The 22,006-nt window shown below is 38.5% G+C and overlaps 1 protein-coding gene across 1 annotated transcript; it reads right to left on the minus strand.

Annotated features, from left to right (window-relative positions):
• Nucleotides 1-2,901: 2,901 nt before the first annotated feature.
• Nucleotides 2,902-5,302, minus strand: LOC145442962 (kelch-like protein 6). Its single transcript, XM_080320999.1, has one exon. It carries the CDS (start codon nucleotides 5,027-5,029, stop codon nucleotides 3,410-3,412), a length of 1,620 nt encoding a protein of 539 aa, XP_080177125.1. The 5' UTR covers nucleotides 5,030-5,302; the 3' UTR covers nucleotides 2,902-3,409.
• Between the last annotated feature and the right edge of the window lie 16,704 nt (nucleotides 5,303-22,006).

A 22,006-nucleotide genomic window follows, 5' to 3' on the forward strand; every position in this document is an offset into this window, starting at 1 on the left:
ATATGGTAGATGCTGGAAGTCGTCAAAACGAAGTACTTAATATTTTCGAAGTACTCAAGTAGGTTCTCTCAAATTGCTCTACTCATTTAAGCAATAAGACTACTTCTACTTTACTATTTTTGGGGTAAAACTACTTCACTTGTACATCATGAAATATTTCAGCTAGTTTTGTGGTGAGTTTGCAACGCTTCTGTGAGTGTAATTATCTTAGGCCTAGAAGTAGCCCGTGTTATCGTAGCTAAATCTTCATCAATTTTTAGTGTCATCAGTCATTTTAAGCAGTCGAAGATACATTTAAAAATGACAACCCATCTCGACTTAATGTACCTTTTCAAGTTTATTTGAATAATCGTAGTGCTAATATGTCGAAAATGGACAGAGTGTAAATTTGTGGTGTGATCTCTAATGGACCAGTAACGCGGACAACTTTTACCAGCTCGGTGACTACACCTTAACCATTACGGTTCCGCATACACAAAATGACGGACCTGCATTCAAACGAATGTCATACCATTCCTTCTTCGATAAATCATACTTCTCAATATTATCTGAAAGGCCACACTCATCTACTGCATAAATCCAGTTGGCGATTAGATATGTAGTAGTCCAACCACGACAAAGAATCATCGGTGGCAACGAAGTCCACTGTGCTGAAAGGACATCGTAACATTCAACAGAATAAATAGCGTCTCCTTCACCCCAACCACCGCTCACAAATATTCTTTGATCAACTGCAACAACACCACAGTCATCAAGCGGATATCTCATTGGCTCGAGGTCAACCCACACTGATGACGATGGACTGAATCTGCAGAATGAAGAAATAAAATTGCCATACTCCCCTTTACCTCCGATACAGTAGATGTAATCGTTCAATGATACGAGACCTGCATCAGAAATCACTGTAGGTTTGTTCTCCAGTTGGAACCATTGATTTACAGATGCGTCGAATCTTTCCACGTCCCTGGTTGTCGTAAGATAACTGCCACCGATGACGAATAAGTATCCGGAAGAACAAACAGAGTGAGGAAAGATACCATGGTCACAAATCATACTGTCGGTCTTTTCCCATTTTGAATTTTTGCAATGAAAGTTGAGTCGAAAAACAGATTTAGTCTCGCATAGAACGTAAATATACGAGTCGAAGGTAATTGCAGCGAAATTCAACGAGGACTGAAACTTCGCTTCATGGAACATTTCTATTTGCTCGGTTACTGGATTGAAGGATCGGAGGCATTCTCCTTCCCGATCAAAAAGAATAATCAATTCACCAGCAGCATTTTCTTCTTTTGCCTTGTTAGAAGTATTCAAAATATATCCAGCAATTAACTTGTACAATTCATAATCTTTGCTTATAAGGGGTTGAGTTTGTAAAACATGCTGCAAATACGCCGGAGAGATTTTATCAAAGTGGATCACTTTGAGACCTTCGTGCAAATATTCCTCTTTACTGTGGCATTTGTCGATCCACTTGAGTAATAACATAAGTTTTTCTTCTTCCCATAATTTGGATTTTCCAGACTTCAAAATACAGAGAAGTTCATCTTTTTCCACGCTCCCGAATCCAGCTTGGTTTGCGATTTCCATGATATTTTCTTGTAAAAATTCTCTGCAATTAGAAGACACACCTACCAGTCCATAAATATCACCAACATTTCTTGTAGAGAAGTAATTCTCAGTGGTAATTGATTCAATCAAAATACCGCATATCGCATCCTTTACATCTTCTAACTGCATCATGATTGCGACGTGAAGAAGTTCGAGCATTTTGCCATCAGGAATCTCAAATTTCCTTGAGTATATGAAATTGATGCAACTTTTCACACACTCGGAATCTACATCTTCTAATACAGCTCTTCCTTTGCGACTCTCTTTTGTATCATGCTTCAGCATCGCTCTGAAATAATCCGAACCTGCTGACAATATATTTCTGTGAGCGCGATAGACATCATTCCCGACTTGAACTATGAAATCACAATGATCTTGATCTTGCTTCATTCGATATAATTCCTCCATCATCTTCAATGCACGTTGCTCTGCACGTTTAATAGCAACCTGCACCATGATCATCACCAACCAGTCTTCAAGGATGAATAAGAGTACTGTCTAGGCTACATTAGATATACCATACTGCAAAAGTAAAGATAGCCGATATTGAATCACCAGGAGTCAAAATACAAACATAATTTCATCACTAGAATACCAGCATTGACAAAATGTATATAACCAATTGCATTAACATTGATTGATAATTTTACGAACATGGCAGGTTGGTTAGAACTGCTACACATCTTACCCCAGTGTACTGACATATAAGAGCTGTTAGTGATAAATTATCAGGGTAAATAAAATATCAACTTACATGAATTCAACACAATTTATTATTAACAATCTCAACATGTCAATACACCAGAAGACTGTGATACAAGTAGATAGAAAGGTGTCGAAACGACATTGATAATTCTTTGAAATCAGACACCCACCTATCCTAGGCGAAGCAAAATAATAAATGGTTGACGTGCTAATAAAAGCAAAATGCATGTGTTAGGAAGTGGTAAGTAAAATCAATGATGAAAGAAAACACTGGCTAGGCAGGTTAGCATATCGAATCACAAAATTCATATCTACCTTGCCTTTCATTTGTCAATTTCTTACTTACAAAAATATCAGCTAGTACTTTGATTGAAACCGAATGTGTGTTGAATGACAATAATATTCCAATTCAATTTATTAAAAACAATTTGATCATTTAATACACCACGATACTGCGATACAACGAAAAAATAGGATTTTGTCGAAACGACTTGGAGTAATCTTTCAGACACCCACCTGTACTAGGCGATGTGTAGGAGGTGTGTACACTGAATGAAAAGTAGATGCAGGTAATAAAAAAGGAAAGGTAATGACTGTCACAATGTATAACTCGAAACAAGTTTACTTCAGACCCACACGCGATTAAAACATTACTTTCAAATTAGCCATTACAAATTCATTATTGTATCACTCAACTGAGCCCCGGCACACAGTCATCTGTCTTTTACTCGCTACCAATGCTCCCTCTAAGCTGCGCACATGCGCAGTGCTTTCACGGTATCTGCGCACAGAAAATCCAAGTTGTGCACAAAAAATCCAAAGTGATGAACTTTTTTGTCGTTACGCACTGTTTTCAAAGGGTCTGCGCAGTGAGTTGGTGAGTGTGGGCAGACCCGTCAAAAATTAGAGGGAACATTGCTTGCTACCCAACTATCATTTAACAACAAATATATATGTAAGATCACTTTGATGTTGCAGCACAGCAGAGACTTACGCGAATCTCGAGAATGCATGCTTAAACATTATTCAGAGAGGTTTTCAGTCAACGCTAGAATATCACATATTCTCAAGAGCCCTCAGTTCAAGTACCACTGATCTATACTCTCACCATTGCAGATCCTCGGGGTCCGAAAATAAAAGTCCAATAACCATAATCTTTTTTCAAGCTATACCATTTCTTGTTCAATATATCGTACTTCTCAATGTCATCGGAATCGTGATTACAATTCACCGCATAAATCCAATTGCCGATGTGATAAACAGCATGGCCCTCATCACAAACATTCATAGATGGTAATGAAGACCACTGAGCTGATGTGACATCGTAACATTCTACATTGTTGATGAGCTCATTTCCACTCAAACCGCCGGTCACAAATATCTTTCGATCAACTGCAACAACACCACTATCACACACAGGATATCTCATCGGTTCAAGGTCAACCCACTCTGATGAGGATGGAGTGAATCTGCAGACTGCAGAAACCTGGAAATCCTCATCACCCCCTCCAATACAATACACAGAATCATCCAATGCCACGTGACTTGCACCATAATCTGCTGCATGGTTGTTTTCCATTAGAAACCATCGATTTAAAGAAGGATCAAACCGTTCCACAGAATTTAGTTCCGGGTCGTAACTTCCTCCGAGGACAAATATTGATCCACACAACGACACCGAGGAAGGATATGTACCATGGCGACATAACATATCTTCCATCCTTTGCCATTTTGAATTTTTTCTTCGAAAATTGAGTCGATGAACGGATCTATTCCCGCATAAAATGTAAACATATGACTCGAGAACGATGGTTGTAAAAGAATTAAAATGCTTAAACTTCGCATCGTGGAACCTCGTTATTTTCTCGGAAACCGGATTAAAAGATCGCATACAATCTGCTTCCAAATCTAAAAGAATTATCATTTCTTTTTTGTTGACCCGTTCAACTGATACTTCCAGGTAATGTCTGTGGATCAACGCATGTGACTTGGCATCATTCCTGATAATGGGATGAGTTTCTAGAAGATGCTGCAAAAATGTTGGTGAGATTCCGTCAAACTCTATCAATTCGAGACACTCATGCAAATATTCCTTCTTTTTTTGACATGTCTCAATCCACTTGAGCAATACCTTCAGTTTTTCTTCCTCCCACAAAATCGATTTCTCCGATTCCAAAACACTGATAATATCATTTTTGTCAACGTTACCGAATCCAGCTTGGTTTTCGATCTCTCTGATATTTTCTTGTAGAAATTTTCTACACTCTGAAGAAATGTCATCGAGTCCATAAACATCAGCAACGTTTCTTGTAGAGAAATAATTCTCAACAGATATTGAATCTACCAAGATTTCGCATATTGCATGCGTCAGATCTTCCAACTGCATAATGATTGCGACGTGAAGAAGTTCTATGATTTTTTCATCAGGAATCTCCAATTTACTGAAATATATAAAATCGATGCAGTTTTTGACACATTCGGAGTCTACATCTTGAAGTACAACTCTATTTTCTTGACTTTCTTTCGTGTCATGCTTTAACATGGCTTTGAAGTAATCTGAACCAGCCGACATTATATTTTTGTGGGTGTGATAGGCATCATTTCCGACTTGAACTATGAAATCACAATGATCTTGATCTTGCTTCATTCGATATAATTCTTCCATCATCTTCACTGCACGTTTCTCTGTATCTTTAATAGCAATCGGCACCATCATCACCACCAACCAGTCTTCAAGGATAAATAATAGTACAATCTAGGCTAAAATAGATATGCTGCAAAAGTAAAGATAGCAGATATTGAATCAATAGGAGTCAAAATACACACATAATTAATATCACATCCTTTCAGACTGGAACTATGAAATCGCAATGATCTTGATCTTGCTTCATCTGCTGTAACTCCTTCATCATACTAACTGCACGTTCCTTCACATGTTGCAAAACAATCTGCACCATGATCAACAATGACGTGGAAACTATACAATATAGATAAGTACTGCTTCAAAATTAAATATACTTATGATGTTGACAGATGCTGAGTAATATTTATGACTAGAGTAATATTTACTCGAGTCACGATTTTCTGACGGTTTAACTTGACTATAGTCAGTTTCACAAAATACGCAAATGACTCGACTGTGGGTAAGTCCATGTCAAATCAACCGCACTCGTCACCACTAGGTCTCAGATTGCAATGAGAATGGAGGGGTAAATCTGGAATCCAGTTCTGACTGCAGTAAACTTAATTTTGTCAAAATTGGTCCACCCATCACAAAGTTATCGCATTTTAAAAAATGGCCATTTTGTGCTCACCCAGCCATGAAGTTCAATTACTTTTACATTACCTGTTACAGTAACGTTTATAAAACAGCATAGTCAAGTACTTGAGAGTGGATTATGGTGTCTAATGATAGAATAGAAGAGATTCTTGCTACTGAAGGGAAAATTGTCACATAATCAAATGAGGTCAGGGGTTAAAACCCACCTCATAAAGTGACACTTTTCAAAATCGTTCATGCGTAACATGAACTTCAATTATATCCAGCGTAATTCTGTCTACACGAAAATTGGAAAGTAACATGTCATATGAAAGCTTGTTTGGAGAGGAACATGGCTGACATGTTTTGCTAACTAATATTTGACGGATGGTACCTCTAAATTAACTTTACATAAATACTTCTGAATCCATGGGGTAATTCAATTTGAGATTAATCAAAAGAGAGATTGGGTATCTCTTAAGTTTCAGATTTTGCTGAAATTTGGCTTATAACACCATGAAGTATATCCAAGTAAATATCAATTTGTTTTAAATGAATTACATAAGTAGTTTTCAAGTTATTGCATGATAAAGAACAATCTTTTTATGCTCATCCATTCGTGAAATCCAAGTAATTTTTTAGGCTGATTTGAAATTTTCTGTAAATGGGCTATTTTGATAATTAGAGAGTTGTTCTATTTGTTATGTTGTATAAAGTGATCTATTCTATCATGCAGGACAAAAATTACTGATTTTTAGTTGACATCTCAAAATGTAACTCATTAACCCCAGAAACCACTGAAGCGTAACAACAATACTTCAGCGGTCTCTCTCTCGTTTCTGTCTGTTTCAAAATTTTTGTAAATGGTGTCATATGAAAGCTGTTAGAACAAAGAATTTCCAGAAAATGAGTAACATGCTGGAGTTTGTCTCAAGGTAACACGGCAACTAGAATATCGAACATCATTTTTTAGGAAAATCACTACATTTTCATGACCTGAAATATACCCTGTTTTGAAAACTTTGTAAGTAAATATTACATAAAAACTTATTTTCTAAGGAATCTATGTTACATCAGCTTTCATTTGCCACCCTTCATAACTTTTTTCAAGTAGACAGAAATGAGAGGGAGACTCCTGAAATATTGTCATGCTTGAGTGATTTCCAGAGGTACCGTCTTTTACCTTGAGCTAAATTCTGGGCCGTGCACCAAAAATCATTAATTTCGCACTTGAATGATAGAATAGATCAATTTACACAACATAACAAAGTGAACAACATTTCAGGGTCAAAGTAGCTCATTCACAGACAATTCCAAATATACTTAAAAACAGCCCTTCAATTTCACGGTTGAATGGGCATGAAAAGCCTGTTTTTCATCATGCGATAACTTTGAAACTACTGAAGTAATTCATCTCAAATAAATTGTGATTTAGTGAGCTATACTTCATGATGTTTTGAGCCAAATTTCAGCAAAATCTGACACTATGTGGTGACGAAATCCATTTTTTTGGTTGATCAGACATGGAATTACCCCTGTGTATTGACTCGACTTGGACTCAAGTCATTGCGCATGACTCGAACCAAGTCATATGACTCGAGAATCATACGGCTAAGACCGACATTTCATTATAATGTCTGAGAATAGTAAAGTAACTGCACTATTGATATTTCGTCTATTGGTTTGGTACTGTACTTCAAAATTCGACCAAAACTGCTAAAAGTGAAAAAATTAGTATAAATGGGATCCCTTCGATATCGATAAACAGAGTTATAAAAGTGGGTGTAACAAGACGTTAACTGGGAGCTGAGCAGTCAACACAAGGACTTGACTCGGTTGTGAATTGAAAATGACTCGACTTGACTCGAGACAAAACTATAAAAGTGAGATTGACATGTGACTCGGAGTCTTCTGACTTGGTTACAACCCGGCTGTAACCTGGTACATAACAAATAACTGAACAGAAACTTGACAGTAACATGCTCGGATGTTGGCTAGCACCTCCAGCATCCTCTGCAGACGGATGCTGTGCTAATCTGACGTTGAAGCAAGAAAGAAGCTCGATCGGTTAGGGGAACTCCCGAGTTTGTCTGTGGCTTAATCCCGCCAACTGATGGCGTTAATTTATCGTACCAGCGTCTTGCTTCAGAAAATTTACTTATTTCCCAGATACAATAGTTACGACCGTTTTACTGGGTCGTATTGACTGCGATACAACGCGCGATATGGCTGAAAGAACGGTACCGTATGAAAGGAACCACGTAACCTGCTGCCAAAATTATATAGACAGACACTTTCGTGAAAACGTATTTGTCATTCCATAATCCATATCTATTTCACGCGGAACACGACGAAATTTTGGGAATTTACTTAACTTTTGGGAGAAGTAAATAAGTGTTGGTATCCCACAATATCAGTCTCTAAATTCCATTACCTCGCTGTCTCCCTGACTCCCTCCCTCTCCCAAGCCTTGGTCATTATTGATGGACCAAGGTTACATCGCTGTCGATGTGTCTGGCAGCACACTTCGTTTGTGCTACCGTGCATTACTCATCCTTGGTACTCAAGTAGAAGGGACGTCAAGAGTTTTCCCGTATAGTAAAAATAGAAGTAACGACGTTTAATTCAAATGTTGTCAAACAGGTGCAAGTGGAAGTAAAAAAATGATTATTAGAAAAATAACCAATCAGGGCCTTGAGTACTGAAAAAAAATATTTGATTGAGTGCTCTATCTTAGCGAGGAGGAGGGTTCTTTCAAAATTACAGGGAATATCTTCACGATTACCGGAAAATATCTACAAATCGCTGCAATTTTTAAAAATCACTATATTCCGTGATGCAGTCGCCATAGCCCAGTTGGTATTTTACTCATGGGAACATACCGCAAAATTACAATCCACGTCACAAAATCTAAAATTCATACAATAGGTTTGTCTAGAAATTTAGTCGGCGAGGAGTCTAACATCACACGAACTTGAGTACGGTAAGTGGTGCAATTGTGCAGATCCTAATTGAGTTCTCCCAAAAATTAGAAATAATGTGTTAGACCAGAGGTGGTCAGTAACGAAGTACTTCTACTTTTTGGAAGTACTCAAGTAGTTTTCCACTACTTCTGGTACTTACTCAAGTAGATCTGATTTTCTCTACTTCTATTTCTACTTCATAATATTTTGCGATCTACTTACTTCCTTTTCGCTATTTTCAGTTTGTCAAGTAGAAGTAGTTTAATTCCCAATACGAAAGATAGCCTGAAGGATTTCGGGGCTGTTTCCACGGAGTACCAACATTTAATATTTATAAAAGTCAAGTAAAGTCCAGAAATTGTTTTGCGATTCGCGCACAGTAATTATGGGGTGACAAATATGTTTGTACGAAAGTATCAGTGAATATAATTTAGGTACCGGATTGCTTGATTCCGCTCTCATCGTATTGTCGCCCATATCAAATATTTCATCGCAGTAAATATGGCCCACCATAACGTTTAAAACAACCGTTTCGCAATCTAGCAATTCCCTATCATTTCGTAATTAACAGCCCGTGACGTGCCCTGCTAATCTGGAAAATCCGGCTTCTTTAAACGTTACACCTGTTTTAGCAGATCACCATTGAAGCTTTTGGACAAAAGGCATGAAATATATTTTCCGCTTTTTAGAAGTGGTTTTTGTATTTCACTTTCAATTCCGAGTATCATACTTAGAGTTCTGAATACTTGCAGTTATTTTGACTGTAGAACATACATGTTGAAGCATAAAAACAAGCGTAGTATTTTCCGAAAATGAAGTTACACTAAATATAACTTTTGCAATCCACACTATTTGTTTTTAACGTATACTAATCGGGCAAAGTGTTGAAACCGTATCCGATACAACTTCTCCGTATTGCTCTTCGCCTAAACCTGGGGCCTTATAATATGGGGTAGGGCGCCATGCCATGATATTCTCAAAAAAGGGGTCTTCTAGTAAACAAAGGGTTACTATCGCATTTTTATATCAATAATATAATTTGAATCCCATGATGCGAAAGAATGCTTATTCTGTCGAATATTGATACCTCCTGGTATGCATCAATACAAATCAAGCTCTCTGCACCTTCCGCATAGCTCAATTTGCAGCTTTTGACAGTCCATGCGAACGAATTAAGACTGTTTTCAAAACTACTTACTTACTTGAGTAGATTTAAAGTAACTCAATTCCACTTCTACTTCAAGTAGTTTTAGGTGGCTTATGGAAGAAGTACTTCTACTCGTACTTGAGTAGATTTTTTCGTCGCTACTTCTACTTCTACTTGAGTAGCTTTCTTGACTACTTTGACCACCTCTGTGTGTTACTGACAATCTCTGCTTTAGAAGCTCCAATGCGTTGCAAGTGCAACTCCACGAAATATCTCGTACATCAAATTCCACACTTATAGACCGCCGTGAAAACGGAGTGATTTCTAAACTTCGCCACATTCGACTGAACAGCATGGCTGCAATATAGCCATTTCAAATATAATTCATACCTAGCTTTTGTTAAACTCTGTTGAACCATAGACTTGGACGGACAACTAGAACATTTTTAGCTTTTCCAAATTAGTATACTGGCTAGGGTGGAGTGAAAATGACTTTTTTTTTTCAAATCAAAAAAGGGCTTCCTCAATCCTGACAAAAGACCTAAAACTTCAATAAAAAGTGACTTCAGGGTGTTGCCCCCATTTTCCAGCCGGCAACCCCCCAATTTCTGCGCGTGAGGGGGTAAAATGACCCATCTCGGCAACCGCTGGTCGTAGAGTCATGATATATAGCTCAAAATCTGCGGAAGCATCATGTTTCTATCTGTCTTCAGAAGAAAGTTTTCTCTATTGTGAACACAAAATGAGTTATAGCAAAAAAACAATATATACGCACATTTTTGTTGAAATTCAGCATTTATTCTGACGAATTGTGATCTGTCATTAGTTTTTTTTTTAAAGAAAAGCAACACACTGACAATACCGAATATTGGGCCCATATTACAAGTATATTCACAACACAGTCCTTTTAAAATCGGTTCAAAACATCATAATGAAACACTGACATTTAACGACTTATTGAAAATGCATTCTTTTGTCAAGTTTTTTCATCAGTTTACGAGACTTAATTTTTCGGCGAATGAGGCCATCTCGTCTTTGAAATCCCGAAACTTGTGCTGATGCTTCTGTTACGAGCTTTACATTTCGTTCCACTGTTTGATTGTTGCATGGATGAAACAAAATCAGAGGCTTCTCGCGGCATTCTTCAACTCTGCATCAGTTAAGTGCTCAATCGCTTGAGGAAATTGTTGATATAAGGTTCAATATCAACCAACTCGTGGTATGCCTTTGCTTCCAAGTTCAACTTTGGGACACAGAATAAACGAACAGGACCGCAGTTCAATTGGTTGGAACTGCTATGACTCTCAATGTCCAGGAGTGAATTTTATTAAGCGGCATGTTTTTGAATCGCCAGCACCTTGGTCACACCAAATTGGAAAAAAACTACGTGGAAGTGTATCTTGTTGGCCAGTTACTCAATTCAAAAAGCTCTCGCCACCACTTATGGCCTTTCCAAAGCTCCCATCGGAAATTGTTAGTGACTTAAGTAAGGACCAGTTATATGCTTATAAATGTGCTGGGTAATTATTCAAGGAAATGCTGATGATGATCTGGCTTACTTGGAGGTTGGACCACGTGTTGCGCATTCAAGATGGCTAACTTTAGGATGCATTGCAGAGTTTTACGGTATTATGTAACAGTTGCTGAACCTCCTCTGAACCTGGAGATTCTGGTTCGTTTTTGCCTTGAAGTATATTTTCCGACTTGGTTTGAGATCAAGGGAAACAAACATATAACACATGGACCCAGAAACATCTTCAACTTGATTCAACAGGTTTTGAATTTCTCTGACCGAAACCAGGGATATATAGAACTCCGGGATGGCTGACTTCATTTTGGCCTTTACCTAAGTAGGTCCAGAAAGTTACCTGCAATCTGCCTCGAAATATCCACTTTTCTGCAAGCTAGCGATACAGCTGTTTCTAGAATAATGATCCTCAACCTTTTGCAGAATAGTTAGTGAGTAAGCTAGACATTCTTCCCATATCACAACCTTACTGCTGTATAGCCAACCTAGTAAAGTATGACACTGCTGTATAGCCAACCAAGTAAACTATGACAACTCTGTATTTCAGTAAATCATGAATGTGTTTAATTTCTACACATCATATAATCTGCATCAGGCCATAAATAACAGTGAATATCGAATAATATCAGCGTCTTCTACCTATTTACAAGCCATTGTCGGAAACCTTGCAGCTGGAAAGGGGGGGGGGGGTTATAGGATTGATTAAATCAACAGTTTCAATTCGCGTTAATCGACAATTACGATGGAGTATAGGGTTGCATTTAAAACAAACATGATAAATCAAGGCCCTTGTATAAAACATCTTTTTTTAAGCCATGACGTCAAGAATATTCAATAGTGACGTCATATTGGATTGACATTGACAATTGTAAATATAGTGTAAATATAGCTCCTTTGACGAAATATCTGTGCTATTGCTGTTAAACCGACTATTTTGAGGGTTCCAGCCATCCCATATCGATATTAGTCCGCTATATCGGGTGGTAATCGTCCGTGAGCTCATACAACACGTGTTTTGGAAAGTATTTACACAATTATGGCATAATTTTACAACTTAAAAAGAATTTTTTTCAAAAGGCCTTTGTTTAAAACACTGTTTAAAGCATGTTATAAACATGGCGTTTCAAACACCGTTTGTTTTAAATGCACCCCTACCATGGAGCATTTACAATAACGAAAAGATAGCACGGCCTGTAAGGACTCGAAATTGTGATAGCAGCATTGTCACCTTCTATGTCACTCAATGAAAGTTGATCAAGAAATCAGCACACCATTGATACTTCTCTTCAGGTTCAAATGCAGCTTCGGGGGGTGGACGTTTGGTACATATCAATATCAATTTGAGAAGCATTTGGTAGACCCAGTTGTTGAATTCAGCTGATATTTTGTTCACCAAGAAATAGTTTCATGACCGCAGTGAAGAAATTACCACCATGGCTTAACGGTACATCATGAATGGGTCTCCTGAAGCATTTCATGCCATTTATCAGTTGAGAAATATTCAGTATCATTGTCTTGCAGATTTTCCGATTGAGCGATAGATGATTCCATTTAAAAAACATCTCGGTGAGGAGGCACGAGATCCAAATATTCAGATTGTGGCCATCTTTGCCAAGATTTCAATGGGATGTGCCCAGTATAATATATTAGGATATCCACTGTTGACGTGATGCAAATGCTGGAACATCGCGTTTCTTTTTCCGGAATCTGCAACAAAAATGAACAAATGATGTATTTAGAGACACAAATTAACCTTAAGAATATATATATAGATGTATGCAGAGATGGTCAATAGTGAAGAACTTCTACTTCATTGCAGTACTCAAGTAGGTGCTGCCTATTTTCGAAGATACATCTTGTAAATTTGAAGCAGCCATCTCCAAACTCAAGTACCTTGCAAGCATTTCACTTTCTACAGCTACTTGAGGAAGTTCAAATACCAGTACGCCCGGGAATACGACTGGTACTTGAGTAGCAATGCTGACTACTTTAACCACATCAGGATTAATGTAAATCGCTCATTTTATAACGTATCACTAGAATCAGCCAAACTTACCTTGGGCCGACTGAGGAGAACTCCATGCGTTATTGTGACGATTTGACGAAACCTTGCAAATTGAAAGCAATCTTCATAGTTTTCTTTTCCTTCGTCGTACAGGCCTATAGCCTCTAGGCTGTAAGTGTTTATATGGTAAAGACACGCCGTATCTCAGGGTCGTATCGTGTCCTGACGATTATATTGGCTTATCCATTCAAGGGAGTGGGCATCTTCATGGCTTCAGTAAGAGCAAATGGTCAACAAATGTTGTGGCCATATACTGGCCATATACTGGGAGTCAGCCATTGGCAGTTCACAACAGTGCACGTCTGTTGATGTATAATTCCAGTACTGTAGCATTAAGGTGCCGTTCATTAACAAACAAACATATGCCTGCCTTGTTTTACTAGACATGTAGCCTAACTGATGAATAGTATCTGTAACAAGAGATTGGATTCAACAGTTATTATGGACAATTACAACTGCAACGACCGTGACGTTTCGTTTGTATTAGATTCAAATGTTTGGTTATCCCTAATTGAAATGCCTCTTGAATCTTGCACACCGGTAGTGTACTCAGTGGCTCCAATTCTTACTAGGAATAATCCAGCAATGATCTGGAATACCGGTAAGCCTGCAATACCAGTACTACCTGCATTATTCACATATTAATCTATAGCACAAGATCTTAACTGACGAAGTCCTTCCTAACGGTCGCCTTCATAGTTCACACGGCACAGTGTAAATGTACACTTGCACTTGTACAATGTAAAGCCTTGGATGGTGACATACATTCGCGAAAAACATACCGCAAGGCGTGATCGAAATCATACTGCGGATATCAATGTTAACGTTGGAAATTATTCTACATTTTGTTATCTTCTCACGATTATCAGCGCAGCAAAACATGTTACATTAGATACTACAGAAGCAGAGATATTCCGAAGGCGAGTAAATGACCGTACCGGCATACCGGTAAATTGCTACTGAAGGAATAGGGCTAATACTGCAAAGTTTCAGACCACCTGAACATCTCATGACCTAGTTCACCTCTAGCTTTATATAAGAACATAAACATGGATATTATATGCCCCTACCGCTTTCAAAAACTTAAAATTACACACAGATGAAGCGGCTGATCGGAACGTGCATCAAAACTGAATGCGTGAAGCTGGACCTACTTGGGTAATACCGCGATGACGCAATTCACGCAGTCAGCCATCCCGGAGTTCTATATATCCCTGACCGAAACGTTCGAAAAATTGCTTTGAATGTGGTGATAAGAAACGGTTATTCCGCAAACCCCGAAAATATCATGATTGCAATGCTGGTAGATGATAATGAAGACATACGAAATAAGGGTGTGACCAAGATTCTTGCGTTTCGAAAACATGCTGCTGAATAAAATTCACTTGTGGACATTGAAAGTCATAGCAGTTCCAACCAATTGAACTGGGGTCCTATTCGTTTATTCTGTGTCCCAAAGCCAAGGCATACCACGAGTTGGTTAATATTGAACCTTATCAACAACTTCCTCCAACGATTGAGCACTTAACTGATGCAGAGTTGGAAGAATGCCGCGAGAAGCCTCTGATTTTGTTTCATCCATGCCACAATCAAACAGTGGAACGACATGTAAAGCTCGTAACAGAAGCATCAGCACAAGTTTCGGGATTTGAAAGATGAGATGGCCTCTCAATTGCCTAAAAATTAAGTCTCGTAAAGTGATGAAAAAAATTGACACAAAAATGCATTTTCAATAAGCCGTTAAATGTGGGTGTTTAATTATGATGTTTTGAACCTATTTTAAAAGGACTGTGTTGTGAATATATTTGTATTATGTCAGTGTGTTACTTTTAGTTTCAAAAAAACTGATGACAGATCACAATTCGTCAGAATAAATGCTGAATTTCAACAAAAATGTGCGTATATATTGTTTTTTGGCTATAACTCATTTTCTGTTCACAATAGAGAAAACTTTCTTCTGAAGACAGATAGAAACATGATGCTTCCGCAGATTTTGAGCTATATATCATGACTCTACGACCAGCGGTTGCCGAGATGGGCCATTTTACCCCCCCCCCACGCTCAGAAATTGGGGGGTTGCCAGCTGGAAAATGGGGGCAACACCCTGAAGTCACTTTTTATTGAAGTTTAAGGTCATTTGTCAGGATTGAGGAAGCCCTTTTTTCGATTTGAAAAAAAAGTCATTTTCACTCCACCCTAAACTTGGCATTTCGCTCTGATTTAGTGACATTAGACAACTAGAATTATCTATTTGTCGGAGTCTGTGTTGAACAAATCGGTAATCTGTTAGATAGACATACATGCAGAACGCTGAGTTTGCTACAGAATTTTTTATTGTGGCTCCAAGCTCTGAAGTTGGTCAAAACGAAACGTGGGTATACGACACATGGAATAAACGGTAAACACTTGAAACGATTAAGAGTCGATGACAAATATGGTCAGGATTATGAATTCGGATTCGCCGTTTTGATGAGGTTAGGTTTAAAGAGGTTGTTGGATAAGGGCTTGGTGTAGGGCTCGGTTTATTAGGCCAACAATATAACATAGCCAAGTCTTACTCGAAAACTGCTTCATTTCTGTTATTCTAACGATTTAAAATGTACTTTTACATGTACGACCTGAAAAACACCAATTTTGTCTAACAAATGAGATGTCATCTAGTATGCAATCAGATTGAACGAAACACGATGTGATTTCAAATCCACAAAGAAATCAGTTTGAAGTTTTAGCACAACTAAAGTTATTCCATGCTCAATGAATATTAGTTACACAAAGGATTTAGTTCATGTTGGAATATGCAACGTCTTCCTTGGAGAGGCACGGCATTCAGTTGAAGAATCAGTGATCTATACTTTCACCATCGCAGATCCGCGAAGTCGGAAAGTTGGGTTTGTACCGTCATCCACTGTATACCATTTCCGCTTTATCAAATCGTACTTCCCAAAGTAATAAGATTTGACGTACCCTTCCATTATATAAATCCAGTTGCCGAAGTGATGAGCTGCGCTGCAACTTCCACAATGCAAAGATGGCAATGAAGTCCATTGAGCCGAGGTGACATCGTAGCATTGTACAATATCAACCATAGAAAAGTACCTCATCCCACCTATCACAAATATCTTTTGATCAATTGCAACAGCACCAGAGTTAGACACAGTATATCCCAATGGTTCAAGGTCAACCCATTGTGACGAAGATGGAGTGAATCTGCAGAATGAAGAAAGTTCGACACGATCTCGCCAGCCTCCTATACAATAAATGGAATCATCCAGTGATACATGGCTTGCATCACAAATTGCTGTAGGCCTTTTTTGAAGTTGAATCCATTGATTTGCACATGTGTCAAATCTTTCCACATCGTTTGATGCTTGGTGAAAACATCCACTGCCGATGACAAATATGGATCCTGACAATGACACTGAGCAAGGGAGTGACCCATGGTCAAAAATCATATCTTTCATCTTTTGCCAATTTGATTTTTTTTTCTTAAAATTGAGTCGGTGAACGGATCTATCCTGACATAAAATGTAAATGTAGAGGTCGAGAACAATTATTGCAAATTGATTGAAATGCCGAAACTTTGCATCGTGAAACTTGGTTATTTTCTCTGAAATTGGATCAAAGGATCGAATACAGTCGGTGTCCCCATCAAAAAGGATTATCAATTCCCTTTTCTTTACCTGTTCAACCGATGCTTTTTGAATATGGCTCCTGATCAAATTGTCCAACTCGGAGTCACGCTTGAAAATGGGGTGAGTTTCTAGAAGTTTTTGCAAAAACACAGGAGAGATTTCGACAAATTCGATTAATTCTAGACATTCATACAAACATTCCTTCTTTTCGCATCCCCCAATCCACTTGAGCGTTAAAACTAATTTATCTTCTTCCCATAACTTTGATTTTGACGATTTCAAGAGATTCAAGAAGTCACTTCTTTCAACGCTTCCAAATCCAGCCTCATTTGCGATTTCCATGCTATTTTCTTCTAAAAATATTCTGCATCTTGATGTGACATGAATCAGTCCATAAATATCACCAGCATTTCTTGTAGAGAAGTAATTCTCAACAGTAATTGATTCTGCCAAAATATTGGATATTGCATCTCTCATATCTTCCAACTGCATCATAATAGCGACGTGAAGAAGTTCAATGATTTTTCCATCTGGGATCTCAAATTTACTCGAATATATAACATCAATGCAGCTTTTGACACATTCTGAATCCACATCTTTTAAAACGACTCTTCCTCCGCGACTCTCTTTTGTGTCGTGTTTCAGCATCGCTCTAAAATATGCGGAACCAGCCGACAATACATTTTTGTGGGTAGGATACACATCATCTCCGACTTGATTATGAAATCACAATGATCGTTATGTTGCTTCATTTGATGTAATTCAGCCATCATAGACACTCCATGTTTTTCTGCATCCAAACATACCTTTCGCACCATGATCGCTGGTCACTAATTAAGCATGTGCTGTATAAAAGAGAATTGAAGACATAATCTGTTTTGGCAGTAAACATGAATAATCACACTTATCACATGAAATCAGCTAGAATAGGCCAAATCAATATGAACTGTACATATGAACTGGAACATTACGATATAGTGATGCATGTAGCATAGAGCTAAGGAATGGACAAGAAAATGGTCAAAACCGACTTCTGGGTGCTAATCAAAATGTCTAGATTTGCAGTAAAAAACAACTTTAGGGAGCCTGGTGGAAGCGGATAGACACTGTAGACACTTATTTACCATGGTGCCATGTCAAAATCAAAAAATTTCAGAGTAGGGTGCTGCCGATATCTTTGGCTAATTACAGTTATCATACCATGGCTTAAAGACAGACCAGCTACTGCAATAAGATGGGCAATCCTCCATGTGTTGGAAAAACGAAGACTAATGAAGCCAATCAGTTATGAAAGTTGACCTATGACATCTCCGCATGCTCCTGTTTCCGTGTTAAGCACACGGTTTTACACCAGAATATCGCTAGTTTTAATTCCTGTGAGAAAACGAATAGAAATGAAACAAAATTTGGATCTGCAATTTAGGAAGAAAACGCAGCGAGACAATACCATTGAATTGAAGAAGGTGTACGAGTGTGAAAAATGGTTCATCGCCAAAAACTGCTCACAAAGATGAATGACACATGACAGATAATACAAAACAGTCAAACATTAAACTACAAAATGAAATAAACATCAAGTTATAAAAGAGTTATCAAAAGTATATTCACAAGATTTCACGAGCACAATAGAATCGACAGTAGATTCGGATATCTCATCCGCTTTTTGCTCAGGTTATTCCAAAATAGTTCAAATTGAAAGCACATGTTCTGACCAAGAGATTGGCTTTATAAAACTTATTCTGTAACAACACACAAATGATATAGGCCTGCAACAATGCGAGACCTGACATCTGAAGCACCAGGCAACTCATCAATACGGCGATTTTTTTGACATGTCCAAAAAAGTCAAAAATTGTAGCGTTAGATCAAAATTGTTTACAACTCCATTTTTTTGCAACCAGTATCTTGCTTTTGTCATAGTCGCTGAAATTATGATTTGAAATTTTACAGCTTGTAACCTACTTTATTGGGCTCCCGGCCCATTGTGCGGACATTGTGAATCATAAACGGTCAAATGAAACAAATAGGTTGACACGGTGTTATGCTCATCGTACTGCTATATCCTAACCTAACTGAAGCAAGACTGTGTGGGCATTGGTTCTTATATCAATAAGGGCATGATGGAGAATTGTGATGTAGAGGAGACAACATTGTTAGAATGAAGCAACACGGCGTGTCACCAGCATTGTACCCACAACTTCAGAGTTGCCAGCCAACAACTGTTGCTGTTGAACGTTCCTACTCTCTTCTTGGCAAGCTACTTATTAAGGACGGACACTCTCTACCCATGAATGCAGGAAAGTATCTTTTGTTGTACTACAATAAATGTTGATAATTTCCACCACAACGTGTCATGTAACTATTGGAATTCTTCGTAGGTCCAGATTTCCTTACAATAAAGTGTAATCATGTAAAATTTGTCGTTTTTTAGGTCAAAATTACCTTGAAATCATGTTTTTTAAAGTCTAAAACGTTAAAGTTTTGATTTGTTCACAATATCACAATATATATCGTTTTCAGGTAAAAAAAACTCGCCCTACTGCTCACGTACTAAAGTGACTACATACGTTTGGTGTGCGTACTCAGTAGGAACCAATTACTGGGATGTGATACGCTGTCAATAATAGATACATACTGCCTCGTATTGATCTGCTGCCTTCCGAGCACGCGTTGAAGGACGAAACAGTGGTCTTTCATGCTCAATGTTCGGTTGCGGATTTTCGTTATTCCCGCCCTCGGTGCTGGTGGCAATGGCGTCATTACAAATCGCGGCGTATTTGCTAGGGAGTTGTCCAACCGGACAATTTTCGCCGTAGTTACCAAATTCTGCTCTCCCAGTTTCGACGGTGGTACTGCGTGGTGACATATACCGAACCGATACCATAGCTTATCTGCCAACGTTAAGTCGGACATGGGCGTAAACAGGGTATGGTTTGAGAAGCTCCGCATTGTCCACCAAGGGCTCATCCTTCATGTCGCTTGACGTAAATAGGACATGGTTTCAAGCTTTTACAACCATGACGGAATGGAGGTGCCATTTGTCGAGCAGTGTGAGTGACAAAACATTCTCACGTGAGGAGTGCAACCGAATAGAAAGCAGAGCGTCCAGTAACACATCCTCCCAATGGCCGCGGGGAAGATGTCGAGAATTCAATGAGCAATGAGCAATGCAATTTTTTTCTGTATTCATCACCAAATTGTTGATACATGAAACATTCCCCAGGACCAGTATCCGTCAATGAAGAAGCGTTTAAATTGACAACCTTAACATTGCATACTGATCGATCCGTAGCTGATCGAGTTGTTTGCGAGTCAAATTCTATTTCCTGTGTGCTTGTATTGAGGCGCTTACCGTATTCATAAAGGGAAGATTTCGAATGCGAGATTGTAATGGCCGGTGATCTGACAATATCTGCATACAACATCTGTTGCCAAGCAATTCACACGAGGATGCATAGCGTCTCCACAAAAATAACAAAGCGGCTTTGAAGAGGTTGGTTTTCGACGAGGGCTCTGATCTTCATGCTGGGTTTCATTACAACCTTGTCGTCTCGGCACATGTAGACTTGTCGCACATGACAAAGTAGTTTGGTAAGCATCGGAATCCCTAGAAGTGATTTCCATTGTTTGTGTCTTCTTGTAGGCATCACCGAAAGTCAACGCGCTTTCTTCCAGAAGTCTCTCGTGAATTGGTGCGGATTGCAATCACGCGATCAACACAACGCAAATTACCTCCAACCGATCTTGCTCAGCAGAAACTGCCCGACACCCACATTCTTTGCAGTAGAATGACAGAACTGTCCATAGTCTCGCCAGGCAGTTGTTTTCAAGTCAACAATCCATGCCTAGCCGCAGTGGTGTTCTTCTATTTCACATTGAGCTCCTTCAAAGCACCAATGACAAGGTCATAATCATGAATATCGGCTAACTTTAATAAATTGTTTTGACCTAGGGATAGGACTTATTCACCGAACTCTGTAACAAGAAACAAATGAAATAAACAATACATACAATTCAAATCTGACAACACAAGACCCAACACGTTATGCAAAAGACAACTCATCATGTACTAACAGAAGTACATACGCTGAGAGTGTGTACTCAATGAGAATAAATTAAGCAAAAACTGGAAATTACAGATAACATATAGTAAAGCAAAGTCCAATTGTGGCTGACATGCTTCTAATAATATTGGCTAATCGGCTCAATGAGCATCTAGCCAGATAGGGTCAATAACGAAGTATGGTAATCTGAAGCGGTTATTAAAGTCCAGATCAGTGGTTCTCAACCTTTTTGACCTCGCGGACCGGTAAAATTTCGAAAAATATTTGGCGGACCGGTGGACTTTCAAAAATGGAAATCAGCCCAATGTAAAGTATACAAACGTTTTATTGCAAGTATATAGTGCTAGAGAGTGAAATTTCAAGGGTTTTGACCGTAAATAATTATGTTCATGATGGTATCCCTGTGATTTTACAGTAGTGATCTAGTCTGCTGCGCTTAGTCAGTAGTAAAAACATTGGAGGCTAGGCCGCTTTGTGATTTGCGGCGCATAATAGTTCTACATCATTGTGCAACGTAATGTTGTAATAACGCAAAGCTATAGTCTTTGTCTCTACAATTCGCATTGTCACTTTTGAACCGCAAACACATTTAGGAATGCATTTTGAATGCAAGCCTAAGCCTGCGCCGGGCCACTGTTATTCATGTGATGCAATCGCACAAGCTCAATCGTTAATTGGTCTTTAACATCTCCATACACCAAAATATTAGCATGCAGTAGATATCATATTGATTTAGAACAAAATTATTTGAGATCATGTGCAAAAACAGGCTGAACAATTGATACAAACGAAAACATTCATTTGCGTATCTTCACTGTTCGAGTGTTCGTATATGAGCGCAAAATGGAGAGATCTCCCGATGTGCTGTGATATGATCTGCGCGCACTTTTGTGTTAACATCCTCGCTTTGGTAATTAAGGTCAAGATACCTCGCAGTCTCTCTTTATGCTGTTTTCTTCGCTTACGGGTTACAATGTTATGTTTAGTTGTACTTAATTTTGTATACGCGAAGAGGCAGTCATAAAAACCAGTAAG

Source organism: Botryllus schlosseri, chromosome 1, assembly GCF_051294905.1.
Source record: "Botryllus schlosseri isolate E-star chromosome 1, Bs_hap1, whole genome shotgun sequence".
In the NCBI taxonomy this organism is placed as follows: Eukaryota; Metazoa; Chordata; class Ascidiacea; order Stolidobranchia; family Styelidae; genus Botryllus; species Botryllus schlosseri.

Coding starts and splice junctions, on each gene's coding strand:
- LOC145442962 (XM_080320999.1), bottom strand. CDS start 5,029: ATGATGGTGCCGATTGCTATTAAAGATACAGAGAAACGTGCAGTGAAG.